Below are 15,176 nucleotides of genomic sequence, written 5' to 3'. Positions count from 1 at the left end.
CACTGCCGGGGGGCAGGGGGGGCTCCATGTTCTGGAAGCCACCAGCAGCTTTTATCCAGTCCTGGGTTTTATTGACTCCTAGGGGCTGCCAGAGTTATAAATAGATGTTCTTGAGCTAAAAATAGCCCTGCTGGAGTCCAAGGATGCTTCCAGCTCTCTGCCTCCTCCAGGCGGCCGGGATGTGGGGCTCCAGCCCGCAGCACTGCTGGCTTTGTCCTCCCCTGCTCTCCTCTCGCTCCCTCTGCCTTCCGGGAAGGCGCAGGGGCCGCTGGCGCTTCTTGAAGTCAGGAAGGGCCCCCAGGCCAGGCAGGCCAGGCCGGGGCAGCAGTGAGGACGCCCTCCGCTCCTGAAAGCGCCTAGGGTCCACCCCGCCTGGCGCACGGTGAGCGCCAGTGTGTGCGCGTCCCCGGGACCCGGGAAAGCCGCACAGAAGAATCTGTGTTCTGGGAGCCGCATGGGCGTCCAGCACCGGCCACCACTGCTTCTGTCGCTGCATGCCACTCCACAGGCGCTGTCCCACCTGGTGGGGTGGAGGGCAGGGCCGGCCGGCCTGGATGGTGGGGGTGAATGCAAAATGGTTTTATTTACACGGTTTTGACTTATTCACACCTTCAGCAGCCTGCACTGGCAGAGTGGCGCCCCTCCCCCACCCCAGCTCTGGTGAGCCCCGCAGGTGGGCACCCCCCAGAAGCCCCTCGGAGCTTCTGCCCCCACCTCGACACACCCCACCCCAGCCTGAAGAAAAGAGGCAGAGGAGCCCCCAGGAAAACCTGGGTGCGGGATTTATTACAACACATTATCTCCAGATACAAAAGGGGGTGGGGGAGGGGGCTGGCAGCCCAGTCCACAGCGACCGGGGGCCGTGGGTGGGGGGACCGGCCACCTCTCCTCCACTGGACTTTCCAGCAAATAACACGAGGGGCCTGGTCCATTCTGGGGCAGTCTCTGTGCCCAGCAGCGGGGCAGGGGGCGGGCAGTGGGCAGGAGGCTGGGGGAGAACTGGGCAGTGGCCCCTCCAGACCCCAAGTGCTGGGCAGGAAGTGACCATTGTGGGGGGCCCTGTCTCCCCGGCAAAGGGGAGGAGGCAGCAACCGAGCTGTCCTCCGCCTCTGCTGCTCACTTCGGGTCTGGGCCTGCAGTAGTGAGAGCAGAGGTCACCAAGCCCCCCACAGCCAGGACGACGCCACGCCGAGGAAGGGAAGGGAGTGGGGAGGTAGGGCTGTGGGACCCCCCTCCAGGGTTTCAGGGCCCAACCAGTGGCCCCAGACCGCTGTCTCCCGGACAGCACAGGGAGGGGGCTTGGGGGGGCGAGGAGGTGAGAGCCAGTGCATCCTCCACACCCAGGGTCACCTGGGAAACCCAACAGGGACAGACGTACAGGAGGCGGGTCCACAGACGCAATAATCATAATAATTAACCCATAGTAATAAATACTCAAACCTCTAAGAGATTGCAAATACAACAAAGATAGCTTATCTCCTGGGGGGTCGGGGCTGTGGGGACGGAGGGGCAGGAACAGCACTCCCTGCGGACAGGGACACAAGGCTGGGGTCAAAAGAACAGAGAAAGAAGACACGGGGCGGGGGGGGGGGGGCAGAGGGGCCTCCCACCTGCTGGGCCGCCCGCCCTCCTGCCCAGCCCCTGGCCCTTCCCAAGCAAGGCGGCCACTCCCTCCTCCCTTGCCAGGTTCAGGGGCCCCTGAGGGCTGGGCGCAGCTCCTCCGGTCCCCAGAGCCTTGGGGTCCAGTGGCCCAGAGGCTGTGGGGGGGCAGCTGGGGCTTCTCCCCCACCCTCACCCCCAGGTTGGCCCACCTGGGCCCAACGCCACCTGGAGGTGGGGGCTGGCACATCACCTTGAAGCTGCCAGGAGAACAGCCACCCCAGGGCAGGGGGCCCCTCCCCTGAGGCCCCCTTGGGGGTGGGGCAGACCCGGGTCTTCCTCTGCCTGGAGCTCAGGATTCGGCCTGCTCAGAGCGGGAGGGTCTGGCAGGTGCGAGGCAGCACCTGCTCCCCGAGGCCTCCTGGACCTGCAGGTGCACAGCCTGGGGCCCCGGCCTGGGGCTGGCTGCAGGGAGCCCTCAAAGCTACCCTGGCCTCACACCTGGGCGCAGACCCCTCCCTCCCCCAGTGGGGTCCCGAGCCTCCCGCCCAACACCCCCACCCAGGGCCAAGCTCCTCTGGGCGGTGCTTCCCCCCAAAGCAGGCGGCTCCCTGTGTAATCTGGCTTAGGAGCGGCCTCTCCGGGTCACCAGGGCAACTGGCCCTGGCCCAGGCCCAGGCGCGTTCCCACCCCCATCAGATGCTGGGGAGCCGCCAGGCCCCCATTTGCAGCCCCTCACCCTGGGTCCAGTGGCCCTCAGCAGCTACTGGGGTCAGCCCTGGGGAGCTGTGCACATGGTTGCCCTCTGTGCCACCAAGACTTGGCACCTGGAGCTGGCACAGGGCTGGCACCACAGCCACAGGTATACCAGCTCCTGGCATCACCACCCCAGCCTACTTCTTGGGTGCAGAGCCGGAGAAGGAAGGGGGAGGGGAGGAGAGAGGAGGGAGGGTCTGCGGCTCAGTTTGTGGCAAAGACTTTTTTTTTCCTTTTTTCCCCTTTTTCTTATGTAAAAAGTGCACGAAAGCTGGGCAGCCTCTTTGCAAAGCTCAGCAGTGTCTCCCCTCCCGGGGAGGGGGCCCCAGGCCTGGCGCCCCAGCTTGCCACTGCTGGTGGCCTCGTATTGCTTAGAAACGTGAGTTTCCGTTTAAATACCGGACAGTAAAAATAGAGCCCCGAGGCCCGCCAGCGCCGTGGCCAAGTCACGGGCAGTCAACAGCTTAAATAAATAAAAATCGAAATATTCACTTCTCGGTAAAAATCGCAGTAAAACCATCTACCGTCCTCCGTGCTCTGCACGACGCACACGCCCCGCGGCCGCGGCGGCGTCAGGACACGCGGATGACCTCCACGCTGCCCGAGAAGCTGCCTTGCCTGCCCAGCGCCGCCAGCTCCTCGCCGCGCGCGCGGCCCTCGGCCCGGCCGTCCTCGAAGTCCATCTGGCAGCTGCGCCGCGTGAACGGCGCGTCGGGCGCCGTCGGCTCGTCCGGCCAGCCGGTCCGCGCGTCCCGGGCCTCGGCCCGCGCGCCCGCCCGGCCGAAGGGCGCCCGCAGCGCGCCGCCCGCGCCCTGCGCGCCCTCGGGGCTGAAGCACCAGGGCGCATCGGGCGACGGCGTGCCCGGGGAGTCCAGCGGCGGTGCCCAGGCCCCAGGGCCGGCGGGCTGGCCGGGGCCGGGCAGCCCGGGCGCCGACAGGGCCGAGAGGCCGTGCCGCGGAGTCTGCCGGGCCGCGTCGCCGAAGTTCAGGCCCAGGCCGTGCGCCGGGGAGCGGGCAGGGGAGCCGGCAGGGGCGCGGGGCCGCCTGCGGGGCCGCGGGCGCGCCTCGGGCGCGGCGGCGTCGGGGCTGTCGGCGCCCGGGGAGGGCAGGCCCCGCGCGCCCCCGGACGGGCTGTCCAGCTTGCAGAGTTTCGGGGCCTCGCCCGGGTCGGGGGGCCCGGGGCCGTCGGGCCGCCGGCTCGGGGCGTAGGCCGACTTGATGTCCAGCGAGAAGGAGCGCTTGAGGCGGTTGGTGTCCTGGAGGCGGTCGGAGGAGAGGTGCAGGCCGCGCAGGCCCTGCTGCAGCGCGCTGGTGGCCGGCGCGGCGGCGGGCGCGGGCGGCGCGGGGGGCTCCCCGCCGGCGCTCGGGCCGCCCTCCCTGGCCGCGCCGGCCGCGGCGCTCCCGGTGGCAGCGCCCTCTGAGGTAGGTGGAGGCAGCCGCGGCAGGGGCGCCGGGCCCGGGAGCGGCTCAGGCGTCCCCGGGCAGGACGCCGCGTCCCCCTGCAGGGCGGCCAGCAGCTTCAGGCTCCGCTCATACTCCAGCAGCTGGCCCAGGAAGTTGAAGTTGGGCGAGATGGACGGGCGCCGGTCCTTGACGAACCTGCAGCGGCGACCGGGGGGGCTGGGCTCAGGCCTCCAGCTCCGCCCCTCGGGGAGCGCAGGGTGTGTGGGGGAGGGCAGGGGCGGGCACCCACCTGTAGGCGTCATCGGAGGACATACTCATAGTCTTCATGATGTAGGCGATGGCGATGGTGGCAGAGCGGGAGATGCCAGCCAGACAGTGGACAATGACTTGGCAGCTGGACAGCTTGGCCTTATCTGGGGGCGGGGGGCGGGGGTGAGGGCTGAGCTCCCGGGCTGGGCACCCTCGGCCCCGCCCCCGGGCGCGCCGGCGGCCCCGCCCCTCCCGCTGGCCGCAGACCTCACCGATGAACTCGATGGACTTGTCCAGCCAGGGCAGCAGCCTCTCGCAGTAGCTGTCGTTGATGGGGATGCGCATGAAGCGGCTCTCGCAGATGAAGTCGGGCTTGGGGCAGGAGTTGCTGGCGTTCAGCACGTAGCTTATGCCGTTTTGGGTCATCAGGTCCTGGCAGGGCAGGACGGGTCAGAAGGGGGTGGGGAGGGGGACGCCCTGGGGTGGCCTTCTCCTGCGGCAGGGAAGGGCTGTAGAATCTTGGGGGCTCCTGGGGCTCAGAACGTGCGCGGAGAGCCTCCTGGTCTGAGGGCGTGGGGAGTCCCCGCCCCCTCCACCTCTCTGATCCCTGCCCAGGCATTTCATGGCTGCCTGGGTGGTGGCTTTGGCTCCCGCCCCCCCCACTTCCTGTCCCATCCCGTCCATCGGTCGTCACTGCTTTTTAAAACACGGGAGTCTTTCAGAGCTGGCCAGGGGCCTGGTGACATCAGCACTTTGGCATGCCCGCCCTGCTAGGCCCCTCCTCCAGCCCTGTGTGTTCCTGTGCGGGGTGGGGTGGGGAGGGGAGCCTTGGGCCGCCTCTGCCCCCAACCTGAGCTTATCTATCGGAGCCTGGCTGGCCCCAGCCCCTCCCCAGACCACCCCTCTGGGTGAGGCTGCCCGGGCTCCCACCGCCCCCCTCCCCCTGCCCTGTGCACACACCTTGTTGAGGACATCCTTCTGAGAGCCCAGGTAGAGGTGAGGCAGGATGCGGGTGAGGCCCACGCTGGGCACGGGCAGGCAGGGCTGCGAGAGGCTCATGGGCAGCAGGGCAGCGGGCTTGCCCTCACAGAGGCCGGGGAAGCAGGAGGAGAAGGTGGCAAAGCCCCCTGCGGGAGGAGGGAGAGGGAGACGCGTGAGGCCACACAGCACAAGGTCCCCATCCACGCAGGGCTCAGCCATGCCCAGGGGGACCCCCGGCCCGCGCCCGGCCTGAGCACCTGGTCTCGGGCTGGAGGACGGCTCTCTCCGGGCGGGCGGCACCTGCTGTAGCATTTACAGTCTGCACCAGGAGACGACACCCACATTCCTCCCCACGCTAATTAGGGGCTGGCCCCGCGGACGACGCTGCTGTGATGCCCATAAAAATGTGGGCTGGAGGTGGCCAGCACGGCACGTGCTGGACCCGGAGGCCGTGGGGGTCTCGGGTCGGGGCGGGAGCCTCTCCGAGCTCTGGCACTCAGGCCTGTGGCCAGGCCGGGCCTACCCTGAGCTGATGCAATCCTTCCCTGCCTGCAGCTGGCCGACAGCCCCAGGCCCTGGCCTGGGTGCCAGGACTGCGAGGCAAGTGCTTGTGGGGGACCTCCTCCCCCCGGGGCATGACATCACCCCGTGGGATTGGCACAGCCGGCAGGGGCATTTGTGGTCAGGCCGCGGCTCTGCTCCAGCAGAAGACAGAGGCGCAGAGGCACCTGGGGCAGCAGGCGTGCCCAGGGCAGCAGTGGGCACCGGTTCTGCACACAGCTGGCACGCACCCTGCCGCCGAGTCTTGGGCTACAGGCTGGTGGAGGGGCGCTTCGCAGCCCGTCCTGGTGCCTCCGACTCTGTGCCCACGAACAGCACGCCTCTGGCCTCGGCTTCCTCGTCCTGTATGAGTGGCCCTGGACACACCTGTCCTGGCTGGGGTGACCACTGACTCACACCAGAAACCAGGCAGTAGCCGTCAGCTCGTGACAGGGTGAGCCGAGACCTGCTCGGTGACTTCTGGGGCTGTTCACATTTTGGGGATACCAGCCCCACCCCTACCCCAGCAGGTGGGCTGCTGCTTCTAAGTTGAGGCATTCGCTACCCTTGGGAAGAGGCAGGGTCCCAGGTCCCCCGGAGGAGGCTGTGCCGGGGACCTGGAGGTTTGCTGAGGCGCTTGGCCGTCATCCCTAGCCCAGCACTGCCGGAGAGCCCGTGTGCCGCAAAGGAAGGCGTGACTTTGGGGGACCCTGGAGATGGGGAGAAGCAGTCCCTTCCTCGGGAGGCTGCCGGGTGCACAGCGTGACTGTAGGCAGCAGGGCTGCCCCAGGTCCCCGGCCCCCAGATGCCGAGCAGGGTGCCGTGGGGCCCCGGACGCTGCCACCCCCTCCTATGCCTGCCGGAGGTCAGCCCCCTGGAGGGACAGGGCCTGCGGACTGTCCTCCCCACCTGCCCTCCCCCTCCCCCTCAAAGTGAGAGGCATGGGGAATCCCAGCGGAACCCCTGTCCCCCAGACCCAGGGAGCTCTGGGCGCCAGTCCTGGAGGGGCTGAGGTGACAAGGGAGGGGCATAGGCCAGAATGAGTGGTCGGTCCTAGGCCGTGGCCTTCCTTGGGGCCTGGGGAGGCGCTCCTGCCCCCAGGTACCCCAGGAGTTCATGCAAACCCCTCTGAGACGGGTGCAAGGTGCATACACCAGAGGTGGAATGCACGTGAGTGCACACAGACGCGGGTACACGCGTGCGGTGACGACCACCCTGCAGACACCCTGGCCTAGAGGGGTGGGGCCCTCGACTCACACTACAGTCACGGAGAAGGGGCAGCCTGTGTCACCCACCCCTGCCCACCACCCAAGGCTCCCAGACGATGCTCAGGCCCCTGGGCAGCCTCCCTCACAGGCAGGGCGGAAGGTCCCACTCCTGTTGGCCGCCGGAGGCAGAGGACTGGCCCAGCTGTGCCTGCACCTGTCAGGAGCCCAGTGCCTCCGTTGGTGTGTGTGTATGGGAGGTGGGGACACTGTGTGCAGCCCTCCACACGCCCCACTCCGCCTGCCACAGCCCTGTGGTTGGTACACAGAGGCCAGGGCATGAGCGTCAACAAAGACCCCAGACCCATGCGGGGGAGGAGGTGTGTCCCTGGGACCTGGGCCACCTCCAGGAGGGGATTCCATGGACGTGTGGGGGGGCTGGCTGGCCAGGCCATGTGTAGACCCTGGAGCCCTGTACTGGCCCCTGGGCAGCAGGGTGGGACCGGTCCCAGCTCACAGGGGGTTCCCAGAGAGGGTCTCTCCCGGTCGCTCGCCCCTGCACAAGCGAGTCATTCTCAGGGATCCCCCTGCTCTCCTGCCTGGGCCCCTACAGACGTGGCCTCCGCAGACACCCTCGGGCCCTGCCACGCTGCAAGGGGGCTGCGGAGAGGGAGGCTCCCCGGAGCTCACCTGTGAGGATGGCCACGCTGTCAAAGCAGCCGTCCAGCTTGCTGAGCAGGATGGAGAGGAAGCTGTCGGCGGCCAGCACGCTGGCGTCCCGCGTGCTCTGGTCATAGACCACCACGTCCTGCGGCTCCGCGGCCTCTACCTGGGGGCCGTGAGGGCAGCGGTCAGGGCTGCCTGCACCTGTCTGACAGCCCAGCCCCCTGCTGCCACCCACCCACCCCTGCCCAAAGAAAGGGCTGCTGCCTGAGGGGATGGCAGGTGCCCTGCCCACGCCCACTCTCTGCCTGCTGGGGGCACAGATGTGCTCACACCTGGATAGGTATAAATGTCCAGGCCCACACAGACAGCCACAGGGTCGGGGAGGCACAGAGAGGGCTCGTGCCCTCTCCAGCCACACAGGGGAGGGGGGACACGTGTGTCCCCTGTGGCCAGGCTGGCGTCAAGTAGACGCAGGTGATGGCTGGGGGGGGTGCACCTGCTGGGCACCAAGAGTGACAGGGCACATGGCCGGGGGGCCTGGGCACAGGCAGAGGAGTTGGGCGGGTCTTTTGGGTGGGGGTCTCGCTGGAGCTGCTGGGCCTCTCCTTCCCTCCCCAGCCCCGTGGAGACCCTGAGGGCTGCAGCAGGAGTGTCCCCCACCCCCACTCCGGAGGCAGCAGCTGGAGGCTGGGGTTCCTCCTCCCCTCCCCCACTCTGAGGGAGGGGCCTTGGGGCCAGATGTTAAGCGGCTTTTGCTCAGAGAGCAGCGGCCACCCCCCCTCCCCACCCCAGCACACTCAGCCCTTAAGCCAGCTGAGCCGCCAACCCGGGCTGGATGATGTCACCAGCAGCCAATAGGCTCACACTCCGGCCTGGAGTCCTCGCTGGGGGTGATTAATCACCAGATTCCCCCCACTGGAGCAGCAGGGAGCCTGCTGTGGCTTGGAGTGGGGGCACAGCCAAATGCACCGTCCCACCTGGGACCAGGTCCCGGGCTGCCACATGTGCCCCGTGCCCCGCCGGAGGCCTGGGGGGGGCACCTGCACGGGTCCCCGGCCCCGGCCTCCTGGCCCCCTTAGCTGGGCGGTCCTGGGGAGGAACGAGCTGGGACAATGTTCCCTAAAGACTGCAGTCCCCTTGCCAGCCCCCCACCCTGTCCTCACAGGTCAGAGCAGCTGCGTCCAGCTGTACCCCTGCGCGGTCCCACCTCCCTCTACTCAGCAGGCTCCTTTCTGAGCCCTGTTTGGGCCTTGGGGGCACCGACCTGCCTTGTGTGCTTGGAGGCAAACTCGGGGAGCCTGGACTCCCAGGTGGGGTCAGCAGGCTCAGGAAAGAGGGGGCTGGGGAGATGCGGCAGGAGGGCCTCCCTGGAGGAGACACCTTGCAGTGCTGAGGAGCACGTGGGGAGTGGGGGCAAGGTTCCCCAGTGACATCCCGGAGCCCGGCTTCGCTGCCTGGTCCCAGGCCCCCGTTCAGCTGTGGACTCCGGTGCGGCCACGGCCGGGTACCTGGCTGCGCACGGCCGGCTGGATGAGCTCGGCGATCGTCACCTTGCCCTGCTGCAGCCGCCGCTTCACCAGCTTGGAGCAGCAGATGTTCACGGAGCTGAGCACGTGGCAACTGTTGTATTCCACGAAGGAGCGGCTGTCGATGACCAGGGGCCCCCCGGGCCCGCCCCGCAGCAGGCTGGCCAGCTTCCTGGCGTCCATCACCTTCCTCGGGAGCCGGTCCCCGGCCATGGTGGGGCAGTGGGCAGGCTGACCCCCGGAGTGAGGAGGGTGTGGCCTCGCGTCCCGAGTGCCCTAGCGCATGGCAGCAGACCTGAGGGGAGAAGAGGGCGGTCAGAGCTCCCGGGGCTCCCGGGATGCACCAGTGTCAGGGGCCCCCCTCCCCGAGTGTGACCCGAGGCCTCATTGCATTGGGAGGGTCCGTGGGAGCCCAGCCCAGCTGTCCTGCAGGCCTCTCAGCAGGACACGGCGGGGCCAGGTGGGTGGTCTCGGGCCGGGTCGGGCCAGGGGGAGCTTCCACGGGGCCCTGGGGCTCACTGACTGACAGTTCCAGGACGGCTCATCCACACCTGGATGCAGCCCTCTCCCTTCTCTGGTTCCGAGGCTTCCCAGGGCCCCTGGCAAAGCAGAGAACTTGCCTGTCGCACTCCAACCTGCCTCTCCCCGCCTCGGCATCTCCCCTGCTCCCCACCACCAGCCTAGTGTGCACAGCGGCTGACCTAAGCCGATAATCCTGGTCACAGTGGGGACTGGACTGACGGGCTCCTGGAGGAGGGTGGGAGGGCTGGGCACTGTGATGGGGGCCACTCCTGCCTCACAGAGTGAGGGCAGCCTTAGGACCAAGGTCAGTGTACCTGGGATGCTTGGGGTGCTGGGGCTTTCAGATGGCTTCAGACACCCTCAGGCTAAGGGGTGCATGGAGGAAGTAGGAGGAAGCTTGGTATCTGGGGCCCCTGGCAGCCCCTGCGCCCCCGCCCCTGCAGGGCCCAAGCTCCCCACCACTTGCCAGGACTGGCCTTGCTCTAGGCCCACCCGAGCCTCACAGCCCCCAAGGAGACACAGTTTGAATTAACTACGGGAAACTGAGGCTCAAGGCAGCAGTAGGAGAAACACAATGTCCACATGTCACCCATAGCAGCCATGATGCAGCTGACCCCAGGTCGGCATGCCCTGCCCACTGCTGGGGCAGCTCCCAGCCCCTCCGCGCGGTGAGTCCCGGCCCCTCTGCTCGCCTGCTGGGGTCTCTGTGTCCAGTCCCCGCCACCTCCCCTGTAGCCTGGGGTGCCTCCTGCTGCCCCGTGGGCCAGTGAGACAGGGTAAAGCTACTGAGGAACGTGGCACTTCTGAGCGGTGGGCAAGGATTAGGGGTCGGTTCCCAGACACTTGCCCTCCAGGCTGCACCTACAAGGGGCTCCCGGTCCACTGAGGGGTCCCTGCCTGCCCTGGGCATCTCTGCCCTGAGGGGGTCCCTGCCCAGTGAGGTGACTCCTGGAAGTGGTGACAGGCCACAGCCACTTGCCCTGCACACCCCCACCCCTGCCCCAGCACCTGAGAGAGCCATAGTGGGGAGGGGATGCCAGGGAGCCAAAGCCTCAATGTGCTCATCTGCTAAGTGGGTAGGTTGTCCCTCAGCTCAAACAGAAGCCAGCAGGACCCCCAGCACAGGGCCTGGAATCCATACTGCCCAATGTGGGTGCAGATCTACCGATGGGCGTCGAGGCCAGTGGAGGGGGGCACCTGAGCCCTAGCGACAAGGCAGGCTGGGGGCAGGGGCTGCAGGGGGGCGGGAGGACTGGCTCTGGGGCCTCGTACCTGGCTGGCCCTGCCTCCCCAGGAACACTTGCGCTGGAACGTGGCCCTATTAACCACCCTAGTATTGTTATTTGCAGCCGAGGGGACTCATTAGCAAGTTAGCACCTCCGTTGTCGCCATGGCAACAGCAGAGGCACCAGGCAACGGCTGCTCCTGCGGCTGCAGCCGCCAGCAGGATCCTCTGCAGTGGGCAGGTCATCCTCCTCCGTCCTCACCCGCTGCCTCTGCCGGCAGGCCGGGGACCCCGTGATGACCCCCAGCCCTACCCTACCCGGTGCTGGTCCCAGCCCACTTGCATCTACCCCCTCAGAAGCCTTCTCTGTGCATGGAGGGGCTGGGCTGAGGCTCCTCCTGCAGGGCCTGGGGGGGCAGACCCTTCACCCCTGGCCTCCCGCAGTGAGGGCCCCAGCAGGTGGGGGTGGGGGAGCGGAGACCCTTGGCACAGCCCGGGCAGGTCAGCCGGTGCAGAACAGGTCAGATGGGCTTCCGTTCGGCCCGGGTCTCCACTTTCAAGGACAGGAGTCCAGCTCTGGCGCAAGCTCTGTTGGGCCTCATTCCTGGGAACCCAGGCCCGACCTGAGACCCTCACCAAAGCGGCTTCCAAGTCCAAAGTCAGCAGGAGGCCTTCCCGGCCCCTCTCCCAGAGGCCAGGGACACAGCACGGAGGCTCCGGTGCAGAACACACCCCTTTGTGCACTGACTCCGCACGCGGGGCTGGTGCTCACTTCTTGCCCACAGCCCACGGGGTCTCCCGTGCAATTAGACACGCGTGTGGGGAATCCAGGCACACACGTGCTGCTGCACACACGTCCTCAGAACCTTCTGAGAACCCGGGGACATCTATGCTGGGGGGGGAGCTCCAGGGCAGCCCACACACCCCGTTCCCACACGCAAGGCCTCCCTCCATGGGCGACACTCACGTCCCTGGGCAGTGAGTGGCCAGCAACAATCTGAGTGCCGGGCCATCCCCAGCTCCCTGCTGCTCAGCCTAGTGACAGGGAGCTCACTACCCTCACACGGCCACTGCCAGGACGGCAGGCCCACGGGGAGACAGGGCTGGGTCTGGCAGACTCAGCGGGTCACCAGCTGTGGCTCGTACCTAGGCAGAGCCTCGGAAGGCAGCCAGCAGTGGAGGGACCTGGATGCCGAAGTGTCTGCCGACGCTGTCACTCAGGGATGCCACCGGCTCCGCCCCATCTCCTCTCTCCAGACTGCCCCAGTGCACCTGCCCCTGCGGTTCCCAGGGGTGAGCATGCCCCCCACCCCGGTCTCTCTAAACCTTGACTGGGCCAGTGGCAATGCCCACCAGTGCCAGCCTGGGCTTGGGGAGGCCATGGATTTGGGAGATGGCCGTGGGGGGGAGTGGCACGGAAAGTCCCTGGGAGCCCCGGAGCGGGGCACAGGCCGGGCCTGGGGTGGGAGGGCTCCGCACAGGGCCGGTGGAAGCGGAGGCTGGGAACTTGACCATACCTGTTTGCTCCCCTCCTACCTGGCCCGTTCCAGTCCCACAGAGCTGAGGGTTTCTGCTGACCACAGCTCCCCCAGCAGGAGCTGACGGCTCCCAGAGGCACCTGCACCGCCGAGCCGCAGCCTGGGCGGAGGATGGGGCTGCGAGAGACCCTGGGCCACAGACTGAGGGCAAGCACCTTGGGGCATCTCTGTTTGGGGAGCCCTGGTCCCAGAGTGCTCCCTGGGGACGAGGGAGCAAGCAGCAGGAGGGAGGTGCTCCAGCCAGACTTCAGAAAGAACGCCTAGCCCTGATCACATGATCGGGCCCGGGTGTGTGTGTGTGTGTGTGTGTACTGTTATCAGCTGGGGAGAGTGCCTAGGACTCTGTCCTCCCTGTGCAGGGCCTGGCGTCGCCATACCCGGCTGCCCTGGAGCCAGCTCTGAGGGTGCTCTGGGTCCCCACCGAGGCCAGAGACGGGGCTCCCTCTCGGACCCTGCGGCACCCCACCCCCACCCAAGCCGCCCCTCCTCCACCCCCACAGGGCTCGCAGCCCCGCCACTGCGGCACCACGGCCCCCAACGCCCCCAGCCGCAGCCGCGACACCATTGCAGCAGTCAGTGGGAAGGTGGGGGTGCGTGCGGGGCCTGCTGTTGCCCCCACCCCCGCACGCCAGACTTTGGGGTACCCTACCTGGGCTGCGCCCTCCCCTCCCTAGGCAGGAGATGGCCCGGGAGGCGGCCGTGGGCAGCCTGGACGTGCCAGCCCCTCCCCCAGTACCGCGCAGACGCGGGTCTTTTATTCCGCAGAGGCCAGTAGAGCGCGCGCCGGGGTGCGGGCGGCCCGGCCCGAGGGAGACGGGATCTGCAGCCCTGTGGACGTGGAAGGAGCCCTCTTCTGGGTCCTCCCCAGCCCAAGGCCAGGACCCCGCATTCCCCCGGCCCGCTCAGGATCCGGGCGACTGTCTCCAATTCCGGCCCCCAACGAGGGTGCCCTGGTGCGCGCGACAGGTCCACGCTGGACCTCCAGTGGCCCTCTGGGTCTCCGTTGTATTCACCCTCCTCCCCCACCACACACACACACCGTCTGGAGGAGTCGCCGGCAGCAGGCTGCAAGCGACCACCGGGTCGGGGTCCGCGGCGCGCTGCGGTCGGCGGGGGCAGGGCTTCCAGGTCCGCGGCAGCCTCGCGATCCGGGCCGGGTAGGGCTGTGCGCTGTGGCCCGAGCCGCTCTGCGCCCGCCGCCCGCTCCCCGGCGCCCTCCAGGCGCGGGGTCCCCGGGCTCTCCCGCCCCGCGTCGATCGGCCCCGCCCGGACGCCGCCTCTCGCACCCTCAGCCGTCCCCCCCGCCCCCCGCCTTCGTCCTGGCCGGCGCCCCGCTCACCTCGCTCCCGCCCTCCTCGGGGCGCACCGGGGACCCGTGCCGCGTTCAGGGCGCCCGCTCGGCCGCGCCGCCCATGGGCCCGGCGGGGGCCCGCGCAGCCGGGGCAGGGGCCAGGGGAGCGCGCGGGCCGCGTCGCCGTCGCCGTCGCCGCCGCCGCGGGGAGCGCTCGCTCGAACCGGGGCGCGCGCACTGCGGGCGGGCACGCGCGCTCGCGGCGCGCATCCCAGCCCCGCGCTCCGCGGGCGCGGCCGGGCTGCTCCGGCTCGGCTCGGCTCGGCCCGGCGTCCAGCGTCCGGCGTCCGGCGTCCGGCGTCCGGCGGGGCGGGGGCCGCGGAGCCGGCGCGGCCGCGAGTGACAGGCCCGGGGCGGAGGGCGGGGCAGCCGGCGGGGATGAGGTCATGCCGAGCGAAAAAAGCCCCTGACGTCACCTGTAGCCAATCAGCGCGCGCGGCTCGGGGGCAGGTGACGTCAACCGGAGCCCGGCTTTGGGGAAGATTAGAGGCGCGGCCGGGGGGCGGGTGCCGGGGCTGCCCTGCGCCCTGCGCCCTGCGCCCTGCTCCCTGCCCGGCACGGGCTCTTAAAGGGGCCACGCGGCTCCCAGATCGAGCGCCAGGACCCCTCCTCCAGGAAGCCTTCCCAGCCCCAGGGCCCTGCGGCAGCCGAGGGGCCGCCTGCCAGCCCCGCCGCGCTCCTGCCGACCGTGTCCGCGCGAGGGTCCTCTCCAAGCCCGTCCGGAGCAGCGCCGGCGCCGGCCTCGCTCCCGCGACCTCGCCTTTGTTCGGGAGCGCCTTCCCGCGGCGGGCGAAGCGTTTCCCCGCTCTCCCCACAACCCCCCAGACCTCCGCTTACTCGGCTCACGCATTGTGAGCGCTGCGCGCGCGCGGGGGGGAGTCCCCCAGTGCCGCGCTGCGCCCCCACCCCCAGCTGTTAACAATCCCAGGGCAAAGCCGCCCCAAACAGCCCCCGCGCGCCCACCCTGACATGCACCGGCGTGGGGACGCCCCGGCGCGGCGGGAACAGAACGCGGCTGATTACACGACGCCTGGGCTTGCAGCGAACGCACCAGAGCCAGACGCAGGCGACGGGGACGCTGGCCGTGCCTGCGCGGGTGGAGAGGCCGGCGGAGTGAGGCCGAGGGCAGCGGGCGGCCGCTCGCTCACCTGCTATTCCTTAGATACTTGCCGGGGGCCCTCTCTGGGCCAGACCCTGCGCTGGGCACGCAGAGGGTGCAGGGACCCCCGGCCCAGGCTGGGGTGCAGGCAGCTGGCTGCACACCTAGACTTTGCCACACACCTGCCCACCCCACAGGGAACCCCGACAGGGGCCTGGCTCCCCAGGACGCCCGGTGTTGGCACGAATGATGCAGGCACCCCGCTGGGCGGGGAGCTCAGGACTTGGCGCTGGGACTGCCGCCTGGGGCTAGACAGGGCTCTGGAGGCCCCCCCCTTCCCCACACTGCACACAGTAGGCGTTTAGTAAGTGCCCCAGGGGAGCCCAGGCAGTTGTGTGTGCAAGGAAGTGTGTGTGTGTGTGTGTGTGTGTCGGGGAGACTGCCCTGGCCCAAAGCTAGCACAGAGGGTACAGGGACCGCTTGGGGGGAAGGCGCCCTGGGAGCCCGTGGCTGTT

The 15,176-nt window shown here is 68.9% G+C and overlaps 1 protein-coding gene across 4 annotated transcripts; it reads right to left on the bottom strand.

Annotated features, from left to right (window-relative positions):
* Nucleotides 1–764: 764 nt before the first annotated feature.
* Nucleotides 765–13,915, bottom strand: DUSP8 (dual specificity phosphatase 8). 4 transcript variants are annotated; one of them, XM_051841372.3, is made up of 7 exons: nt 13,551–13,915; nt 8,951–9,221; nt 7,425–7,563; nt 4,969–5,135; nt 4,281–4,440; nt 4,049–4,172; nt 765–3,954 (listed from the first exon to the last, which is right to left on the bottom strand). In XM_051841372.3, the coding sequence occupies exons 2-7, from the start codon at nt 9,137–9,139 to the stop codon at nt 2,928–2,930; spliced, it is 1,806 nt and encodes a 601-aa protein (XP_051697332.1). In that variant the 5' UTR covers nt 9,140–9,221; nt 13,551–13,915; the 3' UTR covers nt 765–2,927. The 4 variants fall into 4 exon arrangements, with proteins under 4 accessions (XP_051697332.1, XP_051697330.1, XP_051697331.1 ...); XM_051841370.3 differs by having other exon boundaries at nt 8,909–9,221; nt 13,551–13,913; XM_051841371.3 differs by lacking the exon at nt 13,551–13,915 and adding an exon at nt 13,251–13,455 and having other exon boundaries at nt 8,909–9,221.
* Between the last annotated feature and the right edge of the window lie 1,261 nt (nt 13,916–15,176).

The sequence above is a fragment of the Oryctolagus cuniculus genome, chromosome 1, assembly GCF_051225735.1.
Source record: "Oryctolagus cuniculus isolate XC-2025 breed Fujian yellow rabbit chromosome 1, ASM5122573v1, whole genome shotgun sequence".
In the NCBI taxonomy this organism is placed as follows: Eukaryota; Metazoa; Chordata; class Mammalia; order Lagomorpha; family Leporidae; genus Oryctolagus; species Oryctolagus cuniculus.
Note: the sequence above shows the minus strand (reverse complement) of the source record. Positions and strands in the feature narration are given on the sequence as shown.

Excerpts from the sequence above, each read along its gene's own strand:
- DUSP8 (XM_051841370.3), bottom strand. The coding sequence starts at position 9,139 with ATGGCCGGGGACCGGCTCCCGAGGAAGGTGATGGACGCCAGGAAGCTG. Across the intron at positions 7,564-8,908 it reads AGCCGGCCGTGCGCAGCCAG|GTAGAGGCCGCGGAGCCGCA; the intron begins GTACCCGGCCGT and ends CACGGCCCCCAG. Across the intron at positions 5,136-7,424 it reads CAGCGTGGCCATCCTCACAG|GGGGCTTTGCCACCTTCTCC; the intron begins GTGAGCTCCGGG and ends CTCCTCCCGCAG.